At 44.7% G+C, this 25,443-nt stretch overlaps 1 protein-coding gene across 4 annotated transcripts in view; it reads left to right on the top strand.

Moving 5' to 3' along the window:
- Positions 1-25,443, top strand: part of WASHC5 (WASH complex subunit 5) — a 51,192-nt gene that overhangs the window by 3,354 nt on the left and 22,395 nt on the right. For 2 of the 4 annotated variants that reach the window (XM_053245621.1, XM_053245622.1), the window contains 16 exons: positions 461-761; positions 5,909-6,054; positions 7,267-7,351; positions 7,925-8,025; positions 11,137-11,326; positions 11,802-11,954; positions 13,160-13,273; positions 14,567-14,738; positions 15,590-15,717; positions 16,363-16,492; positions 17,999-18,111; positions 19,721-19,887; positions 20,199-20,274; positions 21,321-21,431; positions 21,536-21,676; positions 22,667-22,747. In XM_053245621.1, coding sequence (XP_053101596.1) covers positions 576-761; positions 5,909-6,054; positions 7,267-7,351; positions 7,925-8,025; positions 11,137-11,326; positions 11,802-11,954; positions 13,160-13,273; positions 14,567-14,738; positions 15,590-15,717; positions 16,363-16,492; positions 17,999-18,111; positions 19,721-19,887; positions 20,199-20,274; positions 21,321-21,431; positions 21,536-21,676; positions 22,667-22,747 — 2,094 coding nt within the window. In that variant the 5' untranslated portion in view covers positions 461-575. Of the gene's footprint in view, positions 1-460; positions 762-5,422; positions 5,566-5,908; positions 6,055-7,266; positions 7,352-7,924; positions 8,026-11,136; positions 11,327-11,801; positions 11,955-13,159; positions 13,274-14,566; positions 14,739-15,589; positions 15,718-16,362; positions 16,493-17,998; positions 18,112-19,720; positions 19,888-20,198; positions 20,275-21,320; positions 21,432-21,535; positions 21,677-22,666; positions 22,748-25,443 lie in introns of those variants that run through there. The other 2 variants (XM_053245623.1, XM_053245624.1) reach the window with 2 other exon arrangements.

The following is a 25,443-nucleotide window of genomic DNA, read 5'->3' as shown; positions in this document are numbered from 1 at the left end:
TCTGACTCAGTATAAGGCAGCTTCCTATGTTTCTCATACAACTCATGGGCTGCCAGTTGGATATTCCTGCTTTATGTACTAGACCAGTTTTACTTTAAGTGGCTTCAGTATACTTATTCTGCAGAGAAGAATGTGCTGCAATTGCTTACCATATTTACCCAAATCTAAGTCGAGTCTGGGGAACTTTTCCCCAGTTCTTTCCTATTAAACATGGGTCATCTTAGATTCAGGTTCCACTTTGTTTTGGGTAAATACAGATATAACCTGTATTTACCCTCTGTCTTTTAAGGCATTGTCTTACATTCAGAATTGCCTTCTATTTGGGTAAATATGTATCTGGTTGACAAAATAAGTGTTGAAACTCCCTTACAATGTAGTGATGAAAACATCGTAGTTGTAATGTGTTCGAGAAAAGAGAATGTGTACACCAAGGACATGCTCGCTTGTTGATGTTTTTCAGATTCGTGAATGGAACACCCAGCAATGCATCTTTCTTCAGATACCTTTAAGAGTGAAAACACAGAATCAGATTAAAAATATATTGTTGAACAACTGCCACCCTCATCATCATCATCATGTTGGACTTTCTAGCTGAAAATAATCTCTGTGGGCAGGCAATTCTTCGAATAATCTCTTGTGGAAATGCTAATATTGCTGAACTTCTGAGATTGTCCGAGTTTATTCCAGGTGTTTTCCGACTCAAAGACAAGGCTGACCAACAGAAATATGGGGATATCATCTTTGATTTCAGTTATTTCAAAGTAAGACTTTTGCTTCTCTAAAGTTGCTTTTAAATTATCTCTTCCCCTACTGGAACGTTGTTTTTTTCAAATATGATTAGGCCTGACCATTCTTAAGAAAGTAGTTAACTTTTATTACACTTTTAGGCCCCAGTCAACTGAAGTTAATCATGATTAAGCTGCATGAAAACTAACATACAGTAGATGCATATGTCCTGGTAACTCTTATTGACAACTGCAAGGCCAGGGCTGACTCTAGGGCTTTTGGCAACCAAGGTGAATTTAGACTTTAGCATGCACACACCTACACACACAATGTTAAAATGTATATTCTGTACCACACATAATATATTTTAACTGAATTTGGGGAGGCAGCAAAGTCATAATCAGTGGCTGGCACTTGTCGGGGCACTTGAGTTTTGGCTTGGATACGAACTATTTTATTTATTTATTTAGCATATTTGTCTACCGCCCCAAACTCAAGTCTCTGGGTGGCTTACAATAAAACAACATAGATTAAAAACAAAGTTAAAACATTGAAACAATGATAGATTCTAGAAGTCTAATTAAAAGACTTATTGAAATATAATGCAAGTTTTGACCAATTTTAGGAAGATCAGAAAAGCCCTGCAGAATCAGGCCAGGGTCCATCCAGTCCAGCATCCTGCCTCATGTAGCGGCTAACCAGGTGTGTCTGGGAAGCCCAGAAGCGGGGGAAAGAGGGAAACCACCACCTCCCTTGGTGCTCCCTAGCAGCTGGTGTTCAGGAGCATGCCACCTCTGATCCTGGTGGAAGTATGTATAGCTACCAAGCAGTGTTCACTCTAAAGTGTGCGTGCACTCCTCAAGTTTGTTTTTTTAAAAGTCCTCTCAGTTAAGTTTATTGTTTTTATTTATTTATTCGGTTTATATACCACTCTTCCGAAATGGCTCAGGGCGGTTTACAAGAAAATAAAAACAATGAAAACCAATTAACAATTAAAATCAAAACTATAAAAACATAATAAAACCAATTAAACATATAAACAACTAAAAACCCTTGAAAACCAGGCCAAACATATAGGTTTTAAGGGCTCTCCTGAATGACAGTTATGAACTCAAATTACGGATTTCTGCTGGGAGTGTATTCCATAGCCCAGGAGCAGCTACAGAGAAGGCCCGCCTCTGAGTCGCCACCAGACGAACCGGTGGTAAGACAGACCTCCTCAGAAGGCCTAACATGCAGTGGGGATCATGCAGAAGGCGCTCTCTAAGGTTTTAAATTTAGATCCCACTCAGGTTGAATCATTGCCACCTAATGGTGCAGTGGGGAAGTAACCTGACTAGAGAGCAGGAGGCTGTTGGTTTGAATCTCCGCTGGTGTGTTCCCCAGAATATGGGAAACTCCTATATTGGGAGGCAGTGATATAGGACGGTGCGGAAAGGCATCATTTCATACTGCCTAGGAGAAGACAATGGTAAACCCCTCCTGTATTCTACCAAGAAAACCACATGGCTCTGTGGTCTCCAGGAGTCAACACTGACTTGATGGCACAGCCTTTCCTTTCCCCCTTTTCCTTTCCAGGTTGAATCAGGAAGTCCCCTCTGAATGCATGGGCGTGCACACTGCCTTGATACTGTCACCCAGAACAAAACTCATTCCGCACACAGATGGAAAATAAATTAGAGAGAACACTGCTACCAAGGCTAGTAGCCATTGATAGCCCAATCCTCCATGAATTTGTCTAATCCCCTTTTAAACCTGTCTAGACTGGTGGCCATCACCACACCCAGTGACTGTGAATTCCATAGCTTAACTACACGTTTTGTAAAGAAGTACTTCCTTTTGTCTGTCCTGAATATCCCAGTATTTAGATGCATAATTTTATGCAGTTCTATCACACACACCCCTTTTATGCTAGGGATGTGCACGAACCTGTTTGGAGGCCCTTTTACAGGCCTCCGAACAGGTTCAAACCAGCCCCCCGGTTCAAAATTCAACGGGGGGAGTTGTGCCTGTTTAAGTGTGTGGGAGGGTGCACACACCCCGCCCGTTGCTTCTCCCCTGCCGGTGCCATTTGTTCCTAAAAACCTTGGGGCGGCAGCATACCTCCTTGCCGCCCCGTTGCCCTCATCAGCCAGAAGTGGTTGGAAGTACCGGGCACACCTGCATACATTGCATGCGTGCGTGCACGTTGCACAAGTGCACACACGCGCCCGATACTTCTGGCCGATGAGGGCGGCAGGGAGGTATGCTGCCACCCCTAAGATTTTTAGGAACAAACAGTGCCGGTGGGGGGGAACCGGCGGGAGGGGTGAGTGCACCCTCCCCCACCCTTAAAGAGGCACCCCGCCGTCTTCGAACCGCAGAGGTGTGTTTCCGTGCACATCCCTACTTTATGCACCTTCTTCTAAGCTAAAAAGGTCCAAATGTTCTTGTTGTCTTTCCTCAAAGTGGAGTCACTCCAACCCCCTAATCATTTTGGTTGCCCTTCTTTGCACCTTTTCCAACTCTACAATATTCTAAGGTGCAGTGACTAGAACTGTATACAATCGGCTTGAGCACGAAACATAGCAGAGGCCATTATAGAGGCCTCTGAAACGTTTCAGCTACCGGGCCGTTTTGACATTCTGGAGGCGGCGGGGGTGTTCCCTTAAGGGCAGGGGAGGGTGCACTTACCCCTCCCGCCGCATTTCCCCTGCCAGCGCTCCACTGGATCAAAGCCCCTTGGGGCGGCAGCATACCTCCCTGCTGCCCCGTTGCCTTCATCAGCCGTAAGTGGCCAGAAGTTCCACTGATGAGGGCAATGGGGCGTTCCGCTGCCTCTGGAACAGTTCCAGGCACATCCCTAGTATACAATATTCCAAGTTCGGTCGCATCATAGATTTTTAGAAGTGTATTGCTTTATTGGCAGTCTTGTCTTCAGTCCCTTTTCCGATTACCCCTAGCATGAATTTAGGAGTCAGATAATGGGCGCTTGACAAAATTACCAGACTTGGTGACAGATGGTGGAATGGCAAGGTATATGGGCTTCTCTCTATCGCCTTTACAAGTAATATACATAGAACAGAGACAGGGCTGCCTGGGACAAAGAGAGATTTTATTAAATAATTTTGAATATCCTAGTCTATGCTGTTTAGTAAAATTCCTAGGCGCCATGGCTTCCCAATGTATGGGATTTGTAATGCCATGGATTAAATCATATAGTGCCATGTGTATGGCACTTTAAAAGATTAAACTGGGGTAGGGATCTGTCTTAAAAGCAGTCACAGAAAGAGACAGCAGAAGAAAGGAAGGCAGGGATGAACAGGGGCTAAACTAGATAGGGAAATATGAAGCACACCAATTTCTCATTGCTGGGAATGGGCCAGATCTATGATCTAAAGGCACATGATGCAGCTGCCTTGCTGAAGCTAAGCAGATCTGACTCTGGTCAGTGCCTAGATGAGAGCCACCTTGGAGCCCCATTGGAACCCCATCTGGACCTTGGGTTCTGTTGAAGAAAGGTGGGATATAAATGGTATAAAAGCAGAAGGTTTCAAGTTCCCTCCCTGGCAGTATCTCCAAGATAGGGCTGAGAGAGATTCCTGCCTGCAACCTTGGAGAAGCCGCTGCCAGTCTGTGAAGATAATACTGAGCTAGATAGACCAATGGTCTGACTCAGTATATGGCAGCTTCCTATGATTTGAACCAAATTTGCTACAACTGTAGGGGCTCATGGGGAAACCTCAATGGCATAGTTTGTGATGATGTCATCTACCCCAAACTCAAGATGGCAGAAGCATGAATGTTTGAGCTGCAGGTAGGCAAACTTGTGGACTGTCTAACTGACCTGAACCAAATTAGGTACAGTTGCAGTGAGTGAAACACAGGGACACATCAATGGCATAGTTTGTGATGATGTCAACCACCCCAGTTCAAGATGGCAGATGTGTGAATTTTTGAGGCACGAATACACTAACTTGAGTACTGTCTAACCGAATTTGACCAAATTTGGTACAATTGTAGTGAGTGCACACAGGGACAACTCAATGGTGTAGTTTGTAATGATCTCGTCCACCCCGATCCAAGAGGGCGGACTCATGAACATTTGAATTGCAAGAGATCTGAGTCCAGTTGCAGAGACAGAGAAAGGAAGTTGTAGAGACAGAGAACGGCTGATTAGTTCGTACTAGAACAATTTGTTTTTACTTAGAACCCTCCAAACAGGCAGCAGGATTCAGTTCAATATCAAACCGAACTGGGTGGGTCGGTCCGATAAGAACTAAACCAGTTCTATGTCGAACAGGTTCAGAATCAAACCTGTTCACACATCCCTAATTATTTTAATAGTTTAGTTTTTAGCATTATTTTAAATTTTAAATTATTATAATGTTTTAACCTTTTTTGTTTGCATTGTTTTGTTGTGAACTGCTCAAAGATTTGCGTTTTGGGAGCTATACAAATATGTTAAATACACGATTAAAATAATAATAATTTAAAAAAAAGGATCCTTCCTTATTCAGATGGATCCAGTCTCATAATCACGGAAGCACCTGCCATTGCACATTGGGCTTTTTCCTCTTCTGACAAGCCCCACTGTAAGCATGAGCGGCAGGGCATGCTGCTGATTAATGGGGTGGGTCTTCTTTCCCCTTTGCTCCACTGCACATGGCTGAGGCAATTAATAATATTTCAGTGATGCTTATGACATTATAGAATGCAGGGCAAGTGAAGGAAGCGGCAAAGGAATGCTGGGGAAAGAGAACAAATCAGTAACAGTTGGAGCTGAGGAAGGGATGCTGCGGAGAAAGAGCTGGAGAGAGGCTGGGAGAGAAGGAAAGATGAGAATAAAGGATAAACAAGGTATCAGAAACTCTAGGAAGGGTGAGCACAAGTAACACTTGAAATAGATTGAAGGAAACTTTATGACACAACGGGCAGTGATTTGGGGCTGAGCCATTTGTGAGGGAGTTCTGCTTTTTCAGTCATTATTATCAATTAATTGGTTGGGCTAACTGTTTTTAACTAATACATACTGTGCACATCATGCAAGAGTAATTGTACTTCTACTTCCCCCCCCCCTCATCGATGGCTGACAGTGGCAAGTATTATGCATGATCTGGATATTCAGGAACTCTTGACTTAGTTTGTTTGGGGGAAAGGGATTACCCAGATTGTGTTAAAACTGTAATTTCCTCTTCTACAGGGGCCTGAAGCATGTGAGGGGAAGCTGGAAGCCAAACCTGACCTGCAGGATTTAGATGATGAATTTCGTGAAAACAACATTGAAATCTTAACCAGATTTTATCTGGCTTTCCAAAGCGTTCATAAATACATTGTTGATTTAAACAGGTAGGCAGCCTATTCTCCCCCATTGCTCTTTTTGCCAAAACATGAGAGGACTTGAGAAGACTGGTCTATAAACTGTTTCAAACTGCTGGGGAGATGAGGTTATAAATATTGAAAATATTTATAGCAAGAGACAAAAAGAGCCACGATCCTAAACTCATTTGCAATAAATTGCAATAAATTATTTTGGCATCCACAGGACTTGCTTATGAATAAATGTATTTAGGAGTGGGTGGAATACTCAGTTTGGGGCAGGTTGTGCTCCTAATAGTTCCCACTGGTTTCTGCAGGACGAAGTAAATTGGCTGCAGTGAAGGGTGCACAGTTCTGACTCCTTTGCTGCAGACATGGTCTGCCATGAGGGCATACCTAAGTGTACCCCTTTGCCTTCTCCCATTTAATGGAAATTGCTTCCACCAACCCCTGTGAGTTTGGGGCTGTAACTCAGTGGTGGAGTGTCTGGTTTGCATGTAGATGGTCCCAGGTTCAATCCTTGACATCTCCAAATAGGGCTGCAGAAAGGCTCCTGCCTGAAACCTTGGAGAGCCGCTGCCAGTCAGAGTAAACAACAATTTGGAGCTAGTTGGACCACAGTCTGACTCGGTATAAGCCAGTTTCTTATGTAAAAACAAAAACAAAAAACCACCACCGTCTATGTGAACCTCTACCCAAATTTCAGGTCAGGATCTCAGGTCCTGCTCTCTGGTCTGCCATTGTCTCAGGTTCAACCAGTGGGTACCAGGGACAGGGCCTTCTCAGTGGTGATGCTACATTTGTGGAATTCCCTCACTGTGCTCTGACTCTCACAACTTTGAAGTGGGCTCTGAAGACACTATTGTCTGCAAAACATTTAATTGCCCAAGTCTCTCTGGTTTTAAAGGGAAAGGATTTTTGCCAGTGCTGTTTCTTGCTTCTATGAATTGTTTTTATGGTAGTTGGCACCACTATTAAAAAGGCCCTGTTCCTAGTGGATACCCTTTGTGCTTCACAGGGCAAAGGTACCTAGAGCAGGGCCTCTCTGATGTTGCAGTCAAAGTTTAGATACCAATCCATACCTATTTGGTTTCCCATTCTTAACTTAATTAAGAATAACTTAGAATAAGAATAACTTAACTTAGTTAAGAATGGTTTCCCATTCTTAACTTGTTATGAGATTAAGGATTTCCCATCCTTAACTTGTTATGAGATTAATTTATCCTTGCTTCCCATTTATAGATATCTGGATGACCTGAATGAAGGGATTTACATACAGCAAACCCTGGAAACGGTGCTGCTTAATGAGGATGGAAAGCAGCTGCTAGTAAGCACTTCATCTTGTGTGCAATAATAAGTTGTATTCATGTAAAATGCATATATATATATTTTAAAAAAAATAGGAACCAACCTTGCTCCTAAAAACTCCTAGTGTGTGCAGCTCCTACCCCTGCACTTGTACTGCAGGAGAGTCCACTGTGGCATGACTGCATCTCTAGATAGGGCTTGGTCTTGATAAAGCTGCATCCAGACAGTTCTTCTGGAGTGTGGAGGTGAGGGGAAGAGACTACATGCCCACACAGGCAATATAAAGCACAGGATCAGCACATTATGCATGTGAAGGGTTGCATGAGTGAGAGCAAAAAGGGTTATTGGCTGTGTAAGAGGAAGTGTTCTAATTAAAAGAAGACTTTTTTAAACTGAAGGGCTTCCATAAACATTATATTGTTAGGGTGCAGCAGCCTGCTAGATCTGCTTGGTTCAGGGACCACTTGAGATTATAAGCTTAGAGGTGCTTAACAAAGAATGAATCCATTTCCTATATTAGAGTCACACTGTACTTTGACACTTATAACGATTTAGCATGAGCAAACATGTAACACATTTTTTGATGCCGCAGTGCGAAGCCCTTTATTTGTACGGTGTCATGTTGCTGGTCATCGATCAGAAAATTGAAGGGGAGGTCCGAGAGCGAATGCTTGTTTCCTACTACAGATACAGGTATTGTGGTTCTCATAACCATTTGGTCTTCTTGCTAGGACTCTTTGTTCTGCCATTCTGTCAGTGTAATTCTTTGTATAGATAAAATGCCAGTTTCCAACATTTCATGAGATTCTCCAAACATTCTGTCACACTTCCATGTGACCAAGAAACAGAACTCAGGGCAGGGCTGTACTTATAGAAGTTGGATTGGTCTGAATTTTCAGTGACTGGGTCACTTGCTAGAAGGCTTAGTCCTACCCCAATGGTGTCCAAGTTTCTCCCGTGTACAAAGAATAAGCCCTGTTCATCCTTGTGAGGAAATATAAGGTTCTACACATAATAAGGCTCAGGACCAGGTTACCTGGGAGAGCACCTTCCTTTGCATGATCCCCACTGATCATTAAGATCATCGAGAGATGTTTGTCTCCAGATGCCACCAGCTTGTTTGGTGGTGACTTGGGAACGGGCCTTCTCTGTAGTCACTCCCGGGCTATGGAATGCGCTTCCTATAGATGTCCATGGTTTAACATCTTTACCAGCCTTTAAAAGAGCCCTTAAGACATGTTTTTTTAGCCAGGCATTTAGTAATCTTTGAATGTTTTAAATTAAAAACAGAACAGCCCTGCTGGATCAGGCCCAAGACCCATCTAGTCCAGCATTCTGTTTCACACAGTGGTCCACCAGATGCCTCTGGAAGCCTACAGGCAGGAGTTGAGGGCATGCCCTCTCTCCTGCTGTTAGTCCCGTGCTACTGGTACTCAGAGGCATCCTGCCTTTGAGGCTGGAGGTGGCCTATAGTCCTCCGACTAGTAGCCCTTGATAGATCTCTCCTCCATGAAGTTATCCAAACCCCTCTTAGGGCCATCCAGGTTGTTGGCTGTCACCAGACCTTGTGGCAGAGAATTCCACAAGTTGATTATGCATTGTGTGAAAAGGTACTTTTGTTTGTTGGCCCTACATTTCTTGGCAATTTCATGGGATGGCCCTTGGTTCTAGTGTTATGTGAGAGGGAGAAGAATTTCTCGCTATACACTTTCTCCACACTATGCATGATTTTATAGACCTCTATCATGTTTCCCTGCAGCCATCTTTTTTCTAAACTAAACAGCCCCAGGTGTTGTAGCCTTGCCTCATAAGAAAGGTGCTCTAGGCCCCTGATAATCTTGGTTGCCCTCCTCTGCACCTTTTCCAGTTCTACAATGTCCTTTTTTAGATGTGGTTGACCAGAACTGTATGCAGTACTCCAGGTGTGGCCACAACATCATTTTGTATAAGAGCATTATAATATTAGCAGTTTTATTTTCAATCCCCTTCCTAATTATCTCTAGCATGGAATTGGTGTTTTTCACAGCTGCCGCACATTGAGTCAACACTTTCACCTACCTGTCCACCACGACCCCAAGATTCCTCTCCTGGTCAGTCACCAACAGCTCAGATCCCATCAGCTTATACTTTAAGTTGGAGATTTTCACCCCAATGTGCATCACTTTACACTTGCCAACATTGAACCGCATTTGCCACTTTGTCGCCCACTCACCCAGTTTGGAGAGATCCTTTTGGAGCTCCTCACAATCAGTTTTAGATTTCACTACCTGAAAAAGTTTGGTATCATCTGCAAATTTGGCCACATTGCTGCTTACCCCACTTCTTATTCTAGATCATTCATGAATAAATTAAAAAGCACCAGTCCGAGTACAGATCCCTTGGGGACCCCACTTTTTATTTCCCTCCATTGTGAAAACTCTCCATTTATCCCTGCCCTCTGTTTACTGTCCTTCAGCCAGTTAGCAATCCACACATGTACTTGTCCCCTTATTCCTTGACTGCTAAGTTTTCTCAGGAGTCTTTGATGAGGAACTTTGTCAAAGCTTTTTGGAAGTCCAGGTATACTATGTCAACTGAATCACTTCAATTAACACACTTGTTAATTGTCTCAGAGAACTCCAAAAGTCTCAGAGAACTCCAAAAGGTTTGTGAGGCAAGATTTACCTTTGCAGAAGCCATGCTGGTTCTCTCCCAGCAAAGCCTGTTGTTCTATGTGCTTTACCATTTTATCCTTGAGGATGCTTTCCATCAATTTGCCTGGAATGGACGTTAAGCTAACCGGCCTGTAACTTCCCAGATCGCCCCTGGATCTCTTTTTGAAAATCAGTGTTACATTTGCTACTTTCTAGTCCAAATTGTGTTAAAATGTTTTAAGAGTTTGCCTTACTTTGTTGGGTTTTTGTTTTTTTGAACTGCCTAGAGCCTTTGGAGTCAGGTGGTATATAAATTAAATAAATAAAAATTTTATGCTGCCGTGGACTGCATTAACAGAGACATAATGTCCAGATCATGAGAAATAATAGTTCCACTCTGTTCTGTGATTCCCGGACCTCACTTTGAATATCATGTCACGTTCTGGGCACCACATTTTAAGAAGGACACTGAAACTGGAACAGGTCCCAAAGAGGGCAAGAAAGATTTGGCAAGATCCCAACCCTGGCACCTCCAGGTAGGACTGTGAAAGACTCCTGCCTGAAATCTTGGAGAGCCCCTGCCAATCATTATAGACTGAGCTAGACAGACTAATGGTCTGACTCAATAGAAGGCTGCTTCCTATGTTCCTGTAAAGGTGAGGGGTCTGGAAACCAAGTCCTATGAGAAACAACTAAAAGAGATGGGTATGTATAACCTGGAGAACAGGAGACTAAGGGAGGATCTGATGGCTGTCTTCAAATATCTGAAGGACTGTCTCATAGAAGGAGGAGTGGGCTTGTTTTCTGCTGGTCTTGAGGGCAGGACTAGAACCAAATTGATAGACATCACCAGGAAGCAGATTCAGGCTAGACATTCAGAGGCATTTCCTACCAGTAAGAGCTGTTTGAACAGTGGCACAGTCTGCCTCACACAGTGGTGAGCTCTCCTTTGCTGGAGGTTTTCAAACAGAAGCTGGACAGCCTTCTATCAGTTTTCTGTACTGAGCAAGGGTCCCTTCCAATATGTTGTTCTATGATTCTGTGTGGTTTTCATAGGCAGGGAAGCGGCTTGTCTAATGCCTCCTAAGTGAGTTCCTGATTTGGTAAGACTTGGACCAAAGACTTCCTGGCTTTCTTCAGATGTTATAAACGTAAACTTCTCCGTTTACAGTGCTGCCCGTTCTGCTGACTCCAATATGGACGACATATGTAAGCTGCTTCGGAGCACTGGGTATTCGAGCCAGCCTGGAGCAAAGAGGCCTCCAAACTACCCTGAGAGCTACTTCAGCCGGGTACCCATAAGCCAAACCTTCATCAGCATGGTTATTGGCCGCCTGAGGTCAGACGACATCTATAACCAGGTGAGTCATGGCACTCAGTGTGGGGGAAGAAACATGGGTATCTGGGCCTGAACTGTGTCATACAGCTGTACTGTTATGTTTCATGATGTCTGCTCAGGGATCCACATATTTCGGCATAGCTCACTAACCAGCCATTATTTGTGGTCGCCACCAGTCCCCTCTCTTCCCTCAGATCCTTATATGACACACAGGCCGGTGGCTTAGGAGAAAAGCAGGTCTCCTGACATTTGCATTAGAATATGGAGATGGTAAGAGACAGTGGGAGCCCTCTCCTGCTGCTCAGAAAAGATTCCGCATTTTTCTGACCTCTTCTGAAATGGCAGTGGAAATGAGACCTCTGGGGAGGAGATCTATGTGGTGCTGTAAGTCCACCTCTCCAGAGAGCTGGGGGCACTCACCACTGGCAAGTGGATTTGTAGATGCCTGTATCTGTTTACTGTACCTCCCTTCTCCCATGGCTGTTCTTCTCTTACAGGTCTCTGCGTATCCATTGCCGGAGCACCGCAGCACTGCTCTGGCTACTCAGGCAGCCATGTTGTATGTGACGCTTTATTTCGACCCATCTGTTCTTCACACTCAGCCAGCAAAAATGAGAGAGATTGTGGATAAATATTTTCCTGATAACTGGGTAAACCTTATTTATTCTTAAACTGGGCTGAATTATAAAAATGGCCAAATAGATTTAGAATCAAACTTCTCTCTTCTCTCAATTCCCCCCCACCCCCGCTTAAAATCTTTTTTTTTTTTTTTAAGTATTTCTGTAATATTGAAGAAGACAGCAAATAGATTGTTCTGGACAAATGAAAGCACTCGACCTTTTGGTAGGCCCTGCAGGATCTTAAGCTAGGGATCGGCCTGTTCGCCACCATCAGCTCTCTCCAAGGGGTGTTGCAGAGAAAACAGCCACACAAGCAAAGAAGCCTTTTAACACCTGTAGGCCAGAGCAGGTTGGGTGATACCCACTTAGCCTTATAAAGGCTTGTGTCTCAAGCTTGCTTGCTGATCTGAGCCACTAGGTGATGGCAGGACCTCCTCCCACTTTGCCCCACTGTATATAGCCACAGCTGGGCAGTCTTACAAAGTCTGAGGAGGGCTCATGTTGTGATTGTCTGGCCACCCTGACAGTATCCAAGATGAGCATAAATCCTTTAAAAATATATATTCAGAAATAGTGTATATAATGCAATATGTTAAGAAGAACTAGAAATCAATGTAATACAGTATACTAGACATACATTACATTTTTACAATACTAATGCAATCGAAAGTTCATTATTTAAAAAGAACCACCCAGCATTAAGAAATTCAACAGTCAGTCATCCAAGTTCATGCAACTTGCACCTAGTTATAAAATGTTCCTGAGAATACATCTATCAGTAATAGATTGTCCAGCAATTTAGTCTAATTTAGTCTGACACACCATAGTTAAAATGGTGCTTATAGTTCCTAACTCTGCTAAGGTTTATAGCAGTGTAGGCAACCTTTGCTCTCCGGCTGTTATTGGGTTACAGCTCCCATCATCCCCAGTCACATGTAACTGGGGATGATGGGAGTTGTAGTCCAGCAAGAGCTGGAGAGCCCAGGATGCCGCCAGACAGTTTAGCGTTCCCCGTCTCAGGGTGGACACGGCATGCTGTTTTGTCTGCTTACCATGGTTAACAATAGCAGCACTGCATCTCCATCAAGCCTTACGAGTTTTGGCTGCAGAAGAACCACAAGTGCATAATTCTGAGTGCAAATATAGGTTCATCCAACGATTTAATGATGGCTACCTCCCCTTCGCCCCCGGGTGACTTGGTTTGACAGGAATGGTCCTTATGTTTCTATTCCCAGGTCATTAGCATTTATATGGGAATCTCTGTGAATCTAGCAGAAGCCTGGGAACCTTACAAAGCTGCAAAAACAGCTCTGAACTACACACTTGATCTTTCCAACGTCAAGGAGCAGGTAAGGAAATGATGTTTGGAAATTTACATGAAGAGTCCAGGGGTGGGGGTGGGGTTTGACACATGGGTAGTATTTTCTGCAAGTTAGTCGGCTAATTCTGTTGGCCATCTTGTAGAATTCTGATACACAAATCTCATAAGAACAGTCCTGTTGGATCAGGCTCAAGGCCTATCTAGTCCAGCATTCTGTTTCACGCAGTGGCCCACTAGATGCTTCTGAGAAGCCCACAGGCAAGAGGTGAGAGCCCCTGCAACTGGTATTCAGAGGCATCTTGCCTCTGAAGCTGGAGGTGACGTATCGCCATCAGACTAGTAGCCATTGATAAACCTGTCATCCATGAATTTATCTAAACTCCTCTTAAAACCATCCAGGCTGTTGGCTGTCACCACATCTTGTGGCAAATAATTCCATAGGTTAATTATGCATTATGTGAAAAAGTACTTCCTTTTGTTGGTCCTAAATTTTCTGGCCTTGAGTTTCATGGGATGACACCTGGTTCTACTGTTGTGAGAGGGAGAAAAATATCTCTCTACTCCATGCATGACTTTATACACCTCTGTCATGTCTCCCCATAGTCTCATCTTTTCTGAACATCTTTTCAGAGGAGAGCTGGTCTTGTGGTAGCAAGCATGACTTGTCCCCATAGCTAAGCAGGGTCTGCCCTGGTTGCATCTGAATGGGAGACTTGATGTGTGAGCACTGCAAGATATTCCCCTCAGGGGATGAAGCCGCTTTGGGAAGAGCATAAGGTTTCAAGCTCCCTCCCTCGCTTCTCCAAGATAGGGCTGAGAGAGATTCCTGCCTGCAACCTTGGAGAAGCCACTGCCAGTCTGTGAAGACAATACTGAGCTAGATATACCAATGGTCTGACTCAGTATATGGCAGCTTCCTATGTTCCTAACTAAAAAGCCCTAGATGCTGTAGCCTTGCCTCATAAGGAAGGTGCTTCAGGCCCCTGGTCATCTTGGTTGCCCTCTTCTGTACCTTTTCTAGTTCTTCAGTGTCCTTCTTAAGATACGGTGACCAGAATTGCACGCAGTACTCCAAATGTGTCTGCACCATAGATTTGTATAAGAGCATTATAATATTAGCACTTTTATTTTCAATCCCCTTCCTAACGATCCCAAGCATGGAATTTGCCTTTTTCACAACTGCCGCACACTGAGTCGACACTCTCATCGGGCTGTCTACCATGACCCCACTTGGTTGGATCCATTTACATTCTTGAGGTTGGAGCATCTGCCTGCAGCCCCCTATTTTGTACTAATGCTCAGATTCTTTCTGGCTTTGAAGGCGAGCAGGTATGCTACTGTCCGGGAACGCGTCCACAGCCAGGTGCAGCAGTTTCTCAAGGAAGGCTGCTTGAGAGAGGAGCTGGTGCTGGATAACATTCCCAGACTGCTGAACTGCTTAAGAGACTGCAATGTGGCAATCCGGTGGCTGATGCTTCACACGGCAGACTTGGGTAAAGTTGTAAATACAGGTCACTGAGTAGCAAGTGAAGTTCTCCTTTCTCTCTTCTCCCCTCAGCGTGTGCTGCTGGGTTGTGGGGCCTGAATAACTTCAAACTCTATATTAAAATAGAATAATAATGAGTGTTTAAAGATCAGGAAGAGAAATAAGCTTGGTGGACATCCTCACCACTCAGAGAGGTAAGGGTCAGTGGACCCTATATGAGAATGCTTCCTTCAGTGTCTCCACCTGCAAGTAGAAAAGTTACCACCGCAAGTTTGGGGAAACTTGGAATTGGAGCTAACCTTGACCTGTGTAGCCATCCTGATTGCCCTTAATGGATAAAATAGAGGGATACAAGTGATTTGTTTTACTGTAATAAGAATTCCACTGTGTTTTGTATATAGATTCATTCATGGGCTGACATACCGCACAAGGGCATGTCAGCCCAGTAACGCTGCGTAAATTTTACACAAGAGTGAGTCTCATTCCAATAGGCTTACTCTGTGGAACGTCGTGTGCAGGTTTTGCGTACAGGCGCAATTTGCGTAACTTGCATACCTTCACACAGTATGTCAGCCATGGAAGAGAAGTCTATTAATATCTCTTGGCTATTATAAAAGTGGAGCTCTACATTTAGAGTCAATTTTGCATACCTAACGTTCAGGACTTCCAAGGGAGGGACATCTTCATGCCCTCCTTGTGAGCTTCCCAGGAGCCTCTGGCTAGCAACTGCTGCAAACTGGGCTTGATGGAGCTTTTTAGTCTAATCCATCAAGGCCATACTAGTGTTCATTAATTGTAACCATTTAAGATAAATCTGTGCATCTTGAGAAAGCATTCACTCTTCCCTTTCCCCCCTAGCTTGTGACCCAAATAATAAACGCCTTCGCCAAATCAAGGACCAAGTCTTAACAGATTCCAAATACAATCCCAAGATCCTCTTCCAGCTTCTCCTGGATACAGCCCAGTTTGAATTCATCTTGAAAGAGGTAAGGTAACCCTGGGCATTTTGTTCCCTCTAGAATTCACACATATGTAAGGAAGACTCATGCACACTGTAGGGGGCTTTCTATGAAGTTTCTATGACAGCTGCTTATGCGGCTGAAGAAACAAGCCACTTATCCATTTTCAACTTTCAGCTGAATAAGTAGGTTGGCTTTTCAGCATGTGGTGGAAACTTTAAAGAAATCTCCAAGTCATCTGCATGTTCCTGAATTTACAGCGTGCATTCAGGGATCACCCAGAAATAGTCCAGGGGTCACTGGTGGTCCCCAGATCGCAGCATAAAAGGGCGTACCATAGCTCAGTCTATATCTAAGCATACAGCTGATATGCTGTAACATTTTTGCAGTTGAACGTACATATTAAGCTGTTTGGTACCACGTCAAACCTTTGATCCATCTAGTCCACTGTCTTCTCCTGTGAGTGGCAGCATCTCTCCAGGTTTTCAGGCAGAGATGTTTCCTCTCACCTGTTACCTGATTCTTGAACTGTAGATGCCAGATGTTAAACCTGGGAACTTCTGCTTGCAGAGCATGCACTCTACCACTGAGCTGTGCCCCCTTCCCAGTTACGATAGATCCATTTGTAATTAAGACCGTTGCAACTGATCAGTCTGTTACTCTTTCCATTAGATGTTCAAGCAGATGCTGGCAGAAAAACAAGCAAAATGGGAAAGTTACCAAAAGGAAGGGTCCGAAAGGATGGCTGAGCTGGCAGACGTCTTTTCAGGTGTGAAGCCCCTCACAAGAGTGGAGAAAAACGGTAGGCAGAAATGCAAAAGGAATACGCGAGCTTCCCCTCCTGCTTTCTGAAATTTTATTTTGTAGATAAGTAATCAGCTGCTTTGCACCAAGTCAGACCATTCTTTTCATCTAGCCTGGTTCTGTGCACTCTGGTGGTGGGTTTCCAAAGTCTTTGGCAGATGGCTTTCCAAGGCTTGCTGCTTGTGATCTTTTAGCGGGCAATACCTGGGGGGCAGGGGTGTGTGGGTGTGTTTCTGCATGTGCAACACCAAGCAGAGGATATACACTCACCACTTGCCTGTGGGCTTCCCAGATGCATCTGATGGGCCACTGTGCAAAACAGGATGCTGGACTAGATAGGCCTTGGGCCTGATCTGGTAAGGCTGCTCTTGTGTTCCTATGCTCTGTCACTGAGCTAATCTCCGCTGCAGAGATTTGTATGGGTCAGTTATGTCTGTATGTACTTGTGGCACACCCAAACGGTGTGCTGCCAATCAGTGAATATAAATAACTGAAGGGTTCTATGACCCCAAAGCCCTCATCCAAAAAGAGGGCTGCCAGCTGCATCTGTGTATTGCTCTGGCCTTCCTTCTGCCTCTGTTGGGGTACGTACAACATATGTGATTTGAACTCTTCAATCTCTTCTGATGCAAGGATGCAGCAGAGTAAATCTGCTTCAAAGAAGGGGGAGGCTGCATCCCTGCATAAACTTACCTCCAGTCAGGACTTACCTTCTTCCATTTCAGGGAGCTGCTCAGAATATTGACTCATGCAGACAAGTGGGGGTGGGGGCAAGTTGCAGTCAGGTACTCCTTATTCTTGCACGTTGTACTAGGAGACTTTCTCAGGTATGAGAGTGAAATATGTTTTCAGTTTTAATTTTGAAGGGAAGGGAAGTGTGTCCATTATCCATAATGGTACAGGCAATGGCTTACATGTCCTGCAGCATAATGTGGGTGGTGCAGACCTGCCTGCATTGCTGTGGGGCTCTAAATTGCCCAACAACACTGCGGTGCAAGATGGCAGCACTTTCATTAGCATGCAACATGTGATCACGCTGGAGTCAGCAGTGAGGGTAACGCCCTCTTGCACAGCAGCGTCTAGAACCCAACAACAGCACAGGAAGAACTGCACCACCCTCATTACACTGCATGACATATAAGCCAGTACCTTTTGTAGATCAGACTTCTATTGGATATGGTTCAGAAACTTGTAAAGGTCAGTCTCTGTGTGTGTGTGTGTGTGTACACACACACCCCAAATGTGAACCTGCCTGTAGGCTTCCAGGAGCATCTGGTGGGCCAGTGTGTGAAACAGGATGCTGGACTAGATGGGCCTTGGGCCTGATCCAGCAGGACTGTTCTTATGTTCTTATAAAGCATTTTTGTTTGCTTCAGAATAATATTGCCATTTATGAATATATAACTTGTATGTGACCTGATACTTTTGTCTGGGTGTTTAAATTGAACTATTTTATTTTTAAAATCCCTCCCTTCCCCATCCCCACATTTTTCTGCTTAAACAGAAAATCTGCAGGCCTGGTTTAGGGAAATCTCCAAGCAAATAATGTCACTAAATTACGATGACTCCACTGCAGCTGGCAGGAAGACTGTGCAATTGATACAGGCTTTAGAAGAGGTAAGAGAGAGAGAATGTTAATGGTGTTTTGTCTGGTAACTTCAGTCTTCTTGAGCAACATGACTGCTCAACATTAAGGGCTTCATTACCTGCTCATCCTCCAACATGAAATGTTTTTGTTTTCATTTGAAAATGTTTAGGGCACTTTTCTGTCTTCAAAAAGTACACAGCATGGCATAAACAAATATTAAAACAAGAAGTGGAAAATGAAAGCAACAGCAGATAGGGATGTGCACGGAGCCAGTTCGGACGCCCTTTATGGGCCTCCGAACTGGTTCGAAGAACCAGCGGTTCCACCGGTTCGAAGGTGGCAGGGGTGCTGCTTTAAGAGCATGGGATGGTGCACTTAACCCTCCTGCTGGTTTTCCCCCACCAGCGTCCTTTCTTTAGAAAGCTAATTGGGGTGGCAGCGTACCTCCCTGCTGCCCCGTTGCCCCCATTGGCCGGATATGGCTGGAAGTCCCCGACGTGCGTGCTGATGCAAGCAGGCGCATTGGGGACTTCCGGGCAACGGGGTGGCAGGGAGGTATGTTGCCGCCCTGGTGGAGGGAAAGTAGCGTGAGGGATAAGTGCACCCTCCCGCGCTCTTAAAGCAGCACCCCGCCGCCCTCTAACCGCCCCACCGTGGTTCTGTGCACATCCCAAACAGCAGACTAGTGGAGGAAATGTGGGGGTGGGGGTTATAAATATAATCCTTTTCTTTCCAGTAGTACTTTAATTCTTGCAGCTATTAATAAACAGAAAACAAGCTTGACTTCTTCTTCAGGTACTCCTTGGTTATATATATCCCAGAAGAATCATCATCAGTGGGTACACTGATAGATCAATAGACTTAAAAAAAAAATTTATAGATTTTATAGATAAATAGCTTCTCTCTCTCTCTCTCTCTCTCTCTCTCTCTGTAATTGCTGAAATTATCCTTAAGATATGAGCCCTGAAATTTGAAACACAAGTTAGTACCACTATATGTCTGGATCAGCATACCTCTTATGGCTCTTCATTGGCAGCAGTTGGGTGCAGTGTTCCCTGTAAGAGAGATTCCCAGATGTTGACTACAACTCCCATAATTCCCAAGCAAAGGCTATTGCAGCTGGGGATGCTGGGGGTTGTAGTTAACAACATCTGGGGATACCTATTAGAGGGAACACTGGTTGGGTGATACTCCTTTATAAAACAAATCAACCTCTATAATGACAGATACGATGTTGGTAAGATTTTAATGTACTTGTTTATGAAACTAATGCATGTAAGTCCTTGCAAATTGATCTTCCTTCATCCTGCCGGCTGCCCAACATGCTTTCTGAGGTATCAACTGCAGTATGGCATGCTCCAGATTTTATCAAATGATGATTAAAGGCAACAGCTGTTCTGCCCAGCATACAATTGACCAATGAAATTCACAGCTATAGAACATTTACATGAATAATAGAATAACTGGATTCAAAAGAAGACTAGACACATCTCCATACTAAAGATTTAAACTATTGTTCTCATCAAGTCATGCAACTTTATTATTATTTTATGGAAGACTTTTTTTTTAAATGAAAGATATAAAATCTGTCCAATCTGTGACTTTTTTAATTAAAAAAAGTTTAAACTTTTAATGCAGGTTCAAGAATTTCACCAGCTGGAATCCAACTTGCAAGTTTGTCAGTTTCTTGCTGACACTCGTAAGTTTCTCCATCAGATGATCCGTACCATCAACATTAAGGAAGAGGTTCTGATCACCATGCAGATAGTAGGTGATCTTTCATATGCCTGGCAACTCATCGACAGGTATGATTTCATGGACATTCTCTCTTGGCATACCTGGACTATGTAAATGTAGGCATAGTTCTCACTGAGGTGGTAAACCTGTGTCTGGATTGTACTTACTTCAGACTGCAGCCGGGAGCTTGCATTACTGAATGCTCCTCTATTAAAAACAAAACAAAACTTCCCACATAGGATACTAGCAAATCGGAGAGAAGGGTTATGGCCCAAACACAGATGTACCACCACAGTGAGAACTAAGCCCTATCGTAGAAATTTCAAATGCTAGTTCTGATCATGGATTTTTCCTCCCCCTGTTCCCCCCTCCCACTCAGCTTCACATCTATTATGCAGGAAAGTATAAGGGCCAACCCATCTATGGTAACCAAACTCAGAGCCACATTTTTAAAGGTAAGGAGGAAAGGGGACTTTAAAGAAATCTGTCGTGAACCAGGCATTTTAACACAATCCAGTGTGTGTTCACCTGTGTGGCACTGGCCTCTCCACCAAAGACTGAGCAGTATTCTTGTATTTACACCTCTGGTTGAAGCTCCTTCCCTTAATGACCTGGCATTAGGTTCTTGGAATCTGCTTCCCCACCCCACTGCATCCATTTTGTATTGAACTCAGACCCCTCTGGAATCCAACCTGGTCTAAACTGGACCCTTTTCGGCCTACCACGTGTACCAGAGCCCACTTTGCCACCCTATCCCCTTTGTCACACTTGCAAAGGCAAGGAGTGGTGGCTGGGAGCTCTCTAGTACACACAGTAGTACATTTTCTGTGGGTCTTGGCTTCACTAAATGATGCTGTGAGCGTGGGCAGTAGCAGCTAAGGCCCGAGGCCCTCTCACAGTATGTACAGCAGGGACTGCCTTTTCATGAGGCAAGGGGAGGCAATTTTTTTCAGGCAGTGGATTCTTGGGATGTCAGCAAGGCTGCAAGATGCCTCCTGGCGTCACCATCAGAGCAGCTCTTTGGGACTTATCTGACCCTTACAAAGGTTGCAAGGAACACTGGTCCTCATGCTCCTTGCAAGAAGCTTAAGGAGAGAAGAGGCTGTGAGCAACTCTTCCTCCCTGCTCCCCATGCCCTTTCAAAGTTTGGGAGGATTGGTTTTGAATGGGGGCTGGCCCCAGGGGTGTGGGGCAAGGTAACATTTTCACTTTTCTTCAGGTGCACAATACCTTGGGCTTCCCCAATGTACAGGAACCACATGGCAGAGCTTGGGGCCCAAGCCATTCCACACCAAATCCAGAGTTAAAGTTCTTGGATGCTGAACAATAACCTATTTTGTTCAGATTTGTTTCCAGAGCAGTTCTGCCAATCTCTTTCTCCTCCAAAGTGTGTTTGAGAAATGACAGTGGGAATATGGCCCAGGGACCTTTCCCTTTCAATAGCTGACCATGGACAGCTCCATGGAAAGAGCCTAAGAGCCACCATTTCCTTTGCTTTTAGCTGGCTTCGGCTCTTGATATGCCACTGCTTCGTATCAACCAAGCAAACAGCCCTGACCTGCTCAGCGTATCTCAGTATTATTCAGGTGAACTGGTTTCCTATGTAAGAAAGGTAGGAATCGTCTTGTGATCCCTTTTCACATTTTCTGTTGAAACACATTTTCCTTAGAGAGCCATTATTTATGGAGCCTGTGCCATTGTTTGTTTTGACAAAAGGTTTTGCAGATCATCCCAGAGAGCATGTTTACATCCCTCCTTAAGATTATAAAGCTGCAGACTCATGATATCATTGAAGTGCCTACCCGTCTGGACAAAGACAAGCTGCGGGATTATGCCCAACTCGGGCCTCGATATGAGGTGCACCTACATTTTAAGAGCTTAAAGAGGCCAGGGGATATGGGGTGAAAACAGATGCCAGTTAGCATGATTGTTGCTAGCAGTGGCCCTCATTATGACTGGCAGGTTCTGTCTGGAAAGAGGGTCTCGTTTGTTCATTGAGGCATTTTCAGGGCAGGTTTATCAATGGCTACTAGTTTTGATGGTTCTAGGCAACATCCAGGCTGAGAGGCAGGATGGCTGCAGATACCAGTTGCAGGGAAGCAACAGCAGGAGAGGGTGCATGCCTTCATTTCCTGTTTGTGGGCTTCCCAGAGGCACCTGGTGGGCCACTATGGGAAATAGGATGCTGGACTAGATAGGCCTTGGGCCTGGTCCAGCAGGGCTATTTTTATGTTTCTTTTAAAATAAAGGCTGAGCCTCTTGAAGCCAAATTGTGCACCAGATTGCACAAATGGCAAGTCCCCCATGGGCATTGTATGTGGCTGGCAGGCCATGTTTAACTTGGTGGGCTACAACATGTCATCCTATAGCATAGGTCTGCCCAAGTAATAAACATGGATATTTTAATTCATGTGCTGGAGAAGGCAGAGAGAGTTTCCTCGTCTGTCTGTCTGTCTGTCTATCTATCTATTTCTCTAAGGTGTACCCATCACTAATCCCATGTGTGGCAGCTCTCGTGAGAGTTCACGAGCAAGCTGCCGGCAGGGGAACAGGAAAGTGGCAGCAGAGGACAGGCTTGTGGGCAAGGGGGAAGAAAATGGCAGCAGGGGAAATGGTGGTGGCAGTGGCATGCGGGCAGTAGGGAGGAAATGGTGGCGGGCGGGGGGAAGAAGGCAGAAGCGGGTGGGGAATGAAAACTGTGGCGGTGGGGCTGAGAACAGAGGGGAAACCAAGGGACGGGGGGAGAACTAGAGGTGCAGATGCTCTGCGCCCAGCCCAGCTAGTTGATTATATTTCCCACAATAATTGTTGCCTGTTGACTGCTGGCTTCTCTTTCTTCCATCAAAGGTTGCTAAGCTCACACATGCTATCTCAATTTTCACGGAAGGTATCCTAATGATGAAAACAACACTGGTCGGGATAATCAAGGTAATGTTTCCCATTGCAACAGGCTGAAAAATTGGAAATCTGTGTAGGGGGAGATAGGGGCATAATTAGAGCTGTGCTGGATGTGGGAGCACTCTTTGTTGGGGGAAAATCTTTTGGTGGCAATGAAGAGTCCTCCTTCCCCCTTTCCACTCTTTGGGGGTGGAAAGAGAAGTCCACTCTTTGGGGACTTCTCCAAAAGGAAAATATTTGTCCATTTAGGAGGAGGGCAATGCTATTCCAGGGTGAATGTGCCTCACTTGCATTTGACATTAAATTTGGTTAGTTATATATACTTGGGATACCACATTTAATCGGTAGCGTGGTCTGTAGGACATTCATAATCCTGGGTTCTATGCCTGTCCAGGAACTTGCGTTTGGAATTCTCCAGCTCCTCATGGCACTCTTGCACTACACTCAGCACAACAGTTTATTTCAGTAGTTAGAACGCCCTTTCATTTCATTTCCAACCATCTTAGAGTTCGCCTCATCAAACTCTGCTCCTCACCTTCTGGATTGGTTCTGTTAGTTAATTTGGAAAGGATTTGTTAGGATTTTTGACTTGAACTTGGACTGTATTTTGACTATTCTTTGTATTGTTGGACATCGGTTAAATCGGTTAAATTGGTAAAATTGGACTTTCTGCTTGACTCATGACCTTGTTTATCCCAATGGACATTAAAAAGACCTTTTTAAAAGTGCAGGAACAAATTGCCATCTACAGACCACCACGATTCCTGCCTCCTGTCTCTGGGCGAGAATCATAATACGGGGACTTGCAAGATCTACATGTCTTTTCCCCACCAGGCTCTGAAAAATAGAGCACTTTATCTCCGAGCGGTGCTCTACTTGGGCCACCAACTCCTATGCCTCTGTTTCAACAACCATCGATATGCCTGTCAATTTCAGTGTCAGGAGCTGTAGCGCATGCTCAGCCCCAACCTTCAACAGAGTGGAGCTTCTACTTCTACTGAACATGTTTTTAAGCGTCTGGCTGAGGTATTGAGGGGTTTGACCTCATCAACACAGCACAGGAAGCATAAAAAGAAGTGTAAAGCTTCTGAGGAGGAGCTGCCTATCTCCCCTCTAGCGAAGAGGCATAAGGATTAGGGCTCAGCCTCTGACTTGAGCGTTGGCATTTGTACTCCATCCCCTACGGGTCTTCAAGTACCGATGTCTCCCTCCTCGGCGTCGATGTCTGAGCCACACCTTTTCTTGACATCAACAACAAAACCAGGGGACACAACTACTGCACAGATGGCAAAGTCGACAACAAGGGTGAGTTCCATTCAATGGGAAGATTCATCAACCTCGACATTGAGGGGCAGAACAAGCATCGACATCAAGAAGAGACGTCATCTTCAGAGTCTGCCACATCTCGATCATGAGAGGGCAAGTCACCCTCTGCATCAAGAGAAGAAGCAGTTCAACTGTCACCCTCAGTGTTGAGAGAGGAAGCAGCTCAACCCTGAGACGCGATGTCTCCTTCGGTGTCGAGGAACAAAATCCACTACAAGAAATGGAGAGCGCATTGGATCAAGTTACTACTTTGTTCCTGTTATTTCTCCTTGACTCCACTGAGAGCACACCATCCGCTTCCACCTTTAAAGGGTTTCTCAGCCAAGGGCTGGATGTTGAGGGGGAATTGGATGATGATATTGTGACTCTGCCAAAAAAACACCCCATCCATATCAGTGAGATTTTACTCTCCACAATCATCCATGCACACCAGACATAGTTACCTAACCAAGGGTACTAATAAGGACTCCTCTCAGTACACCCGTCGCAGTAAGTGCACAGATCATTGGGGCTACAAAAGAGTGAGATGAACACAAGGAATGCCATTGCACTGTATCTCCAGGACTCTCATATGCTTATGAAGGATATTGCCTGTGGAAAGTACACTGGCTGCATCTATAAAGCTCATGAGAGGTGACCAACTCCATTCAGCAAGTCTAGGAACAGCGCTGCTTGAGGGCATCGGAGAGAACCAGTTATAAAAACTCCAATAGCGGTTGCAGGTTCATCTACATTTTGGGGGTCATCTCAAATAACTCAGCCACCAGTGGTTACATCTTCTGCTATGCAGACCCAATCTTCACATATACAAATGGCACAAATACAGTGTCTGAGGGGCCCAGTCATGAGCTCAGCTCACGTGTTACAGTAACATCTTCACAGGCAATTCAGGATGAGGGGGAGGCCCTTCTGAGAGGAGAATTATGGATCATCCTCAGATTCTGGAGCTGTCTGCTGCAACTGAGCATCATTCTTACCTTCTCTGGATGAGACTGACCAAGCTAGACCTTCAACTTCCCCCACTGAGAAACTGAAGGTCTAACTCATGCAGGTGTCTAAAGTGGCTGAGGCTTTAGGTCTAGAAAGAAAGAAACGGACCTCTTGAGATTGAAGATCCGGTTTATTACTTTATGACAGCATCCCAGTCAGCACAACCGGTTGCTCTATTCATTCTCCCAGTAATATCTAAATCTGCTCAATCAGCATGGGAGACACTCAACTCTTCCACACCAACCTCTAAAAGGTTAGAAGGCCTTTACCAGAATCAAGAGGATGACTGTTCATTCTTGTTGAAGCACCCTGCACCGCATTCACTAATGAAAGACTGCGCTCTCTACCAAACCTAGTTGCTGACATTCTGCACCAGTAGACAAAGAGTGCCACAAAATTGACAACATGGG

The sequence above is a fragment of the Hemicordylus capensis genome, chromosome 4 (genome assembly GCF_027244095.1).
Source record: "Hemicordylus capensis ecotype Gifberg chromosome 4, rHemCap1.1.pri, whole genome shotgun sequence".
Classification (NCBI taxonomy): domain Eukaryota; kingdom Metazoa; phylum Chordata; class Lepidosauria; order Squamata; family Cordylidae; genus Hemicordylus; species Hemicordylus capensis.
This window is presented reverse-complemented; position numbering and strand designations above follow the sequence as displayed.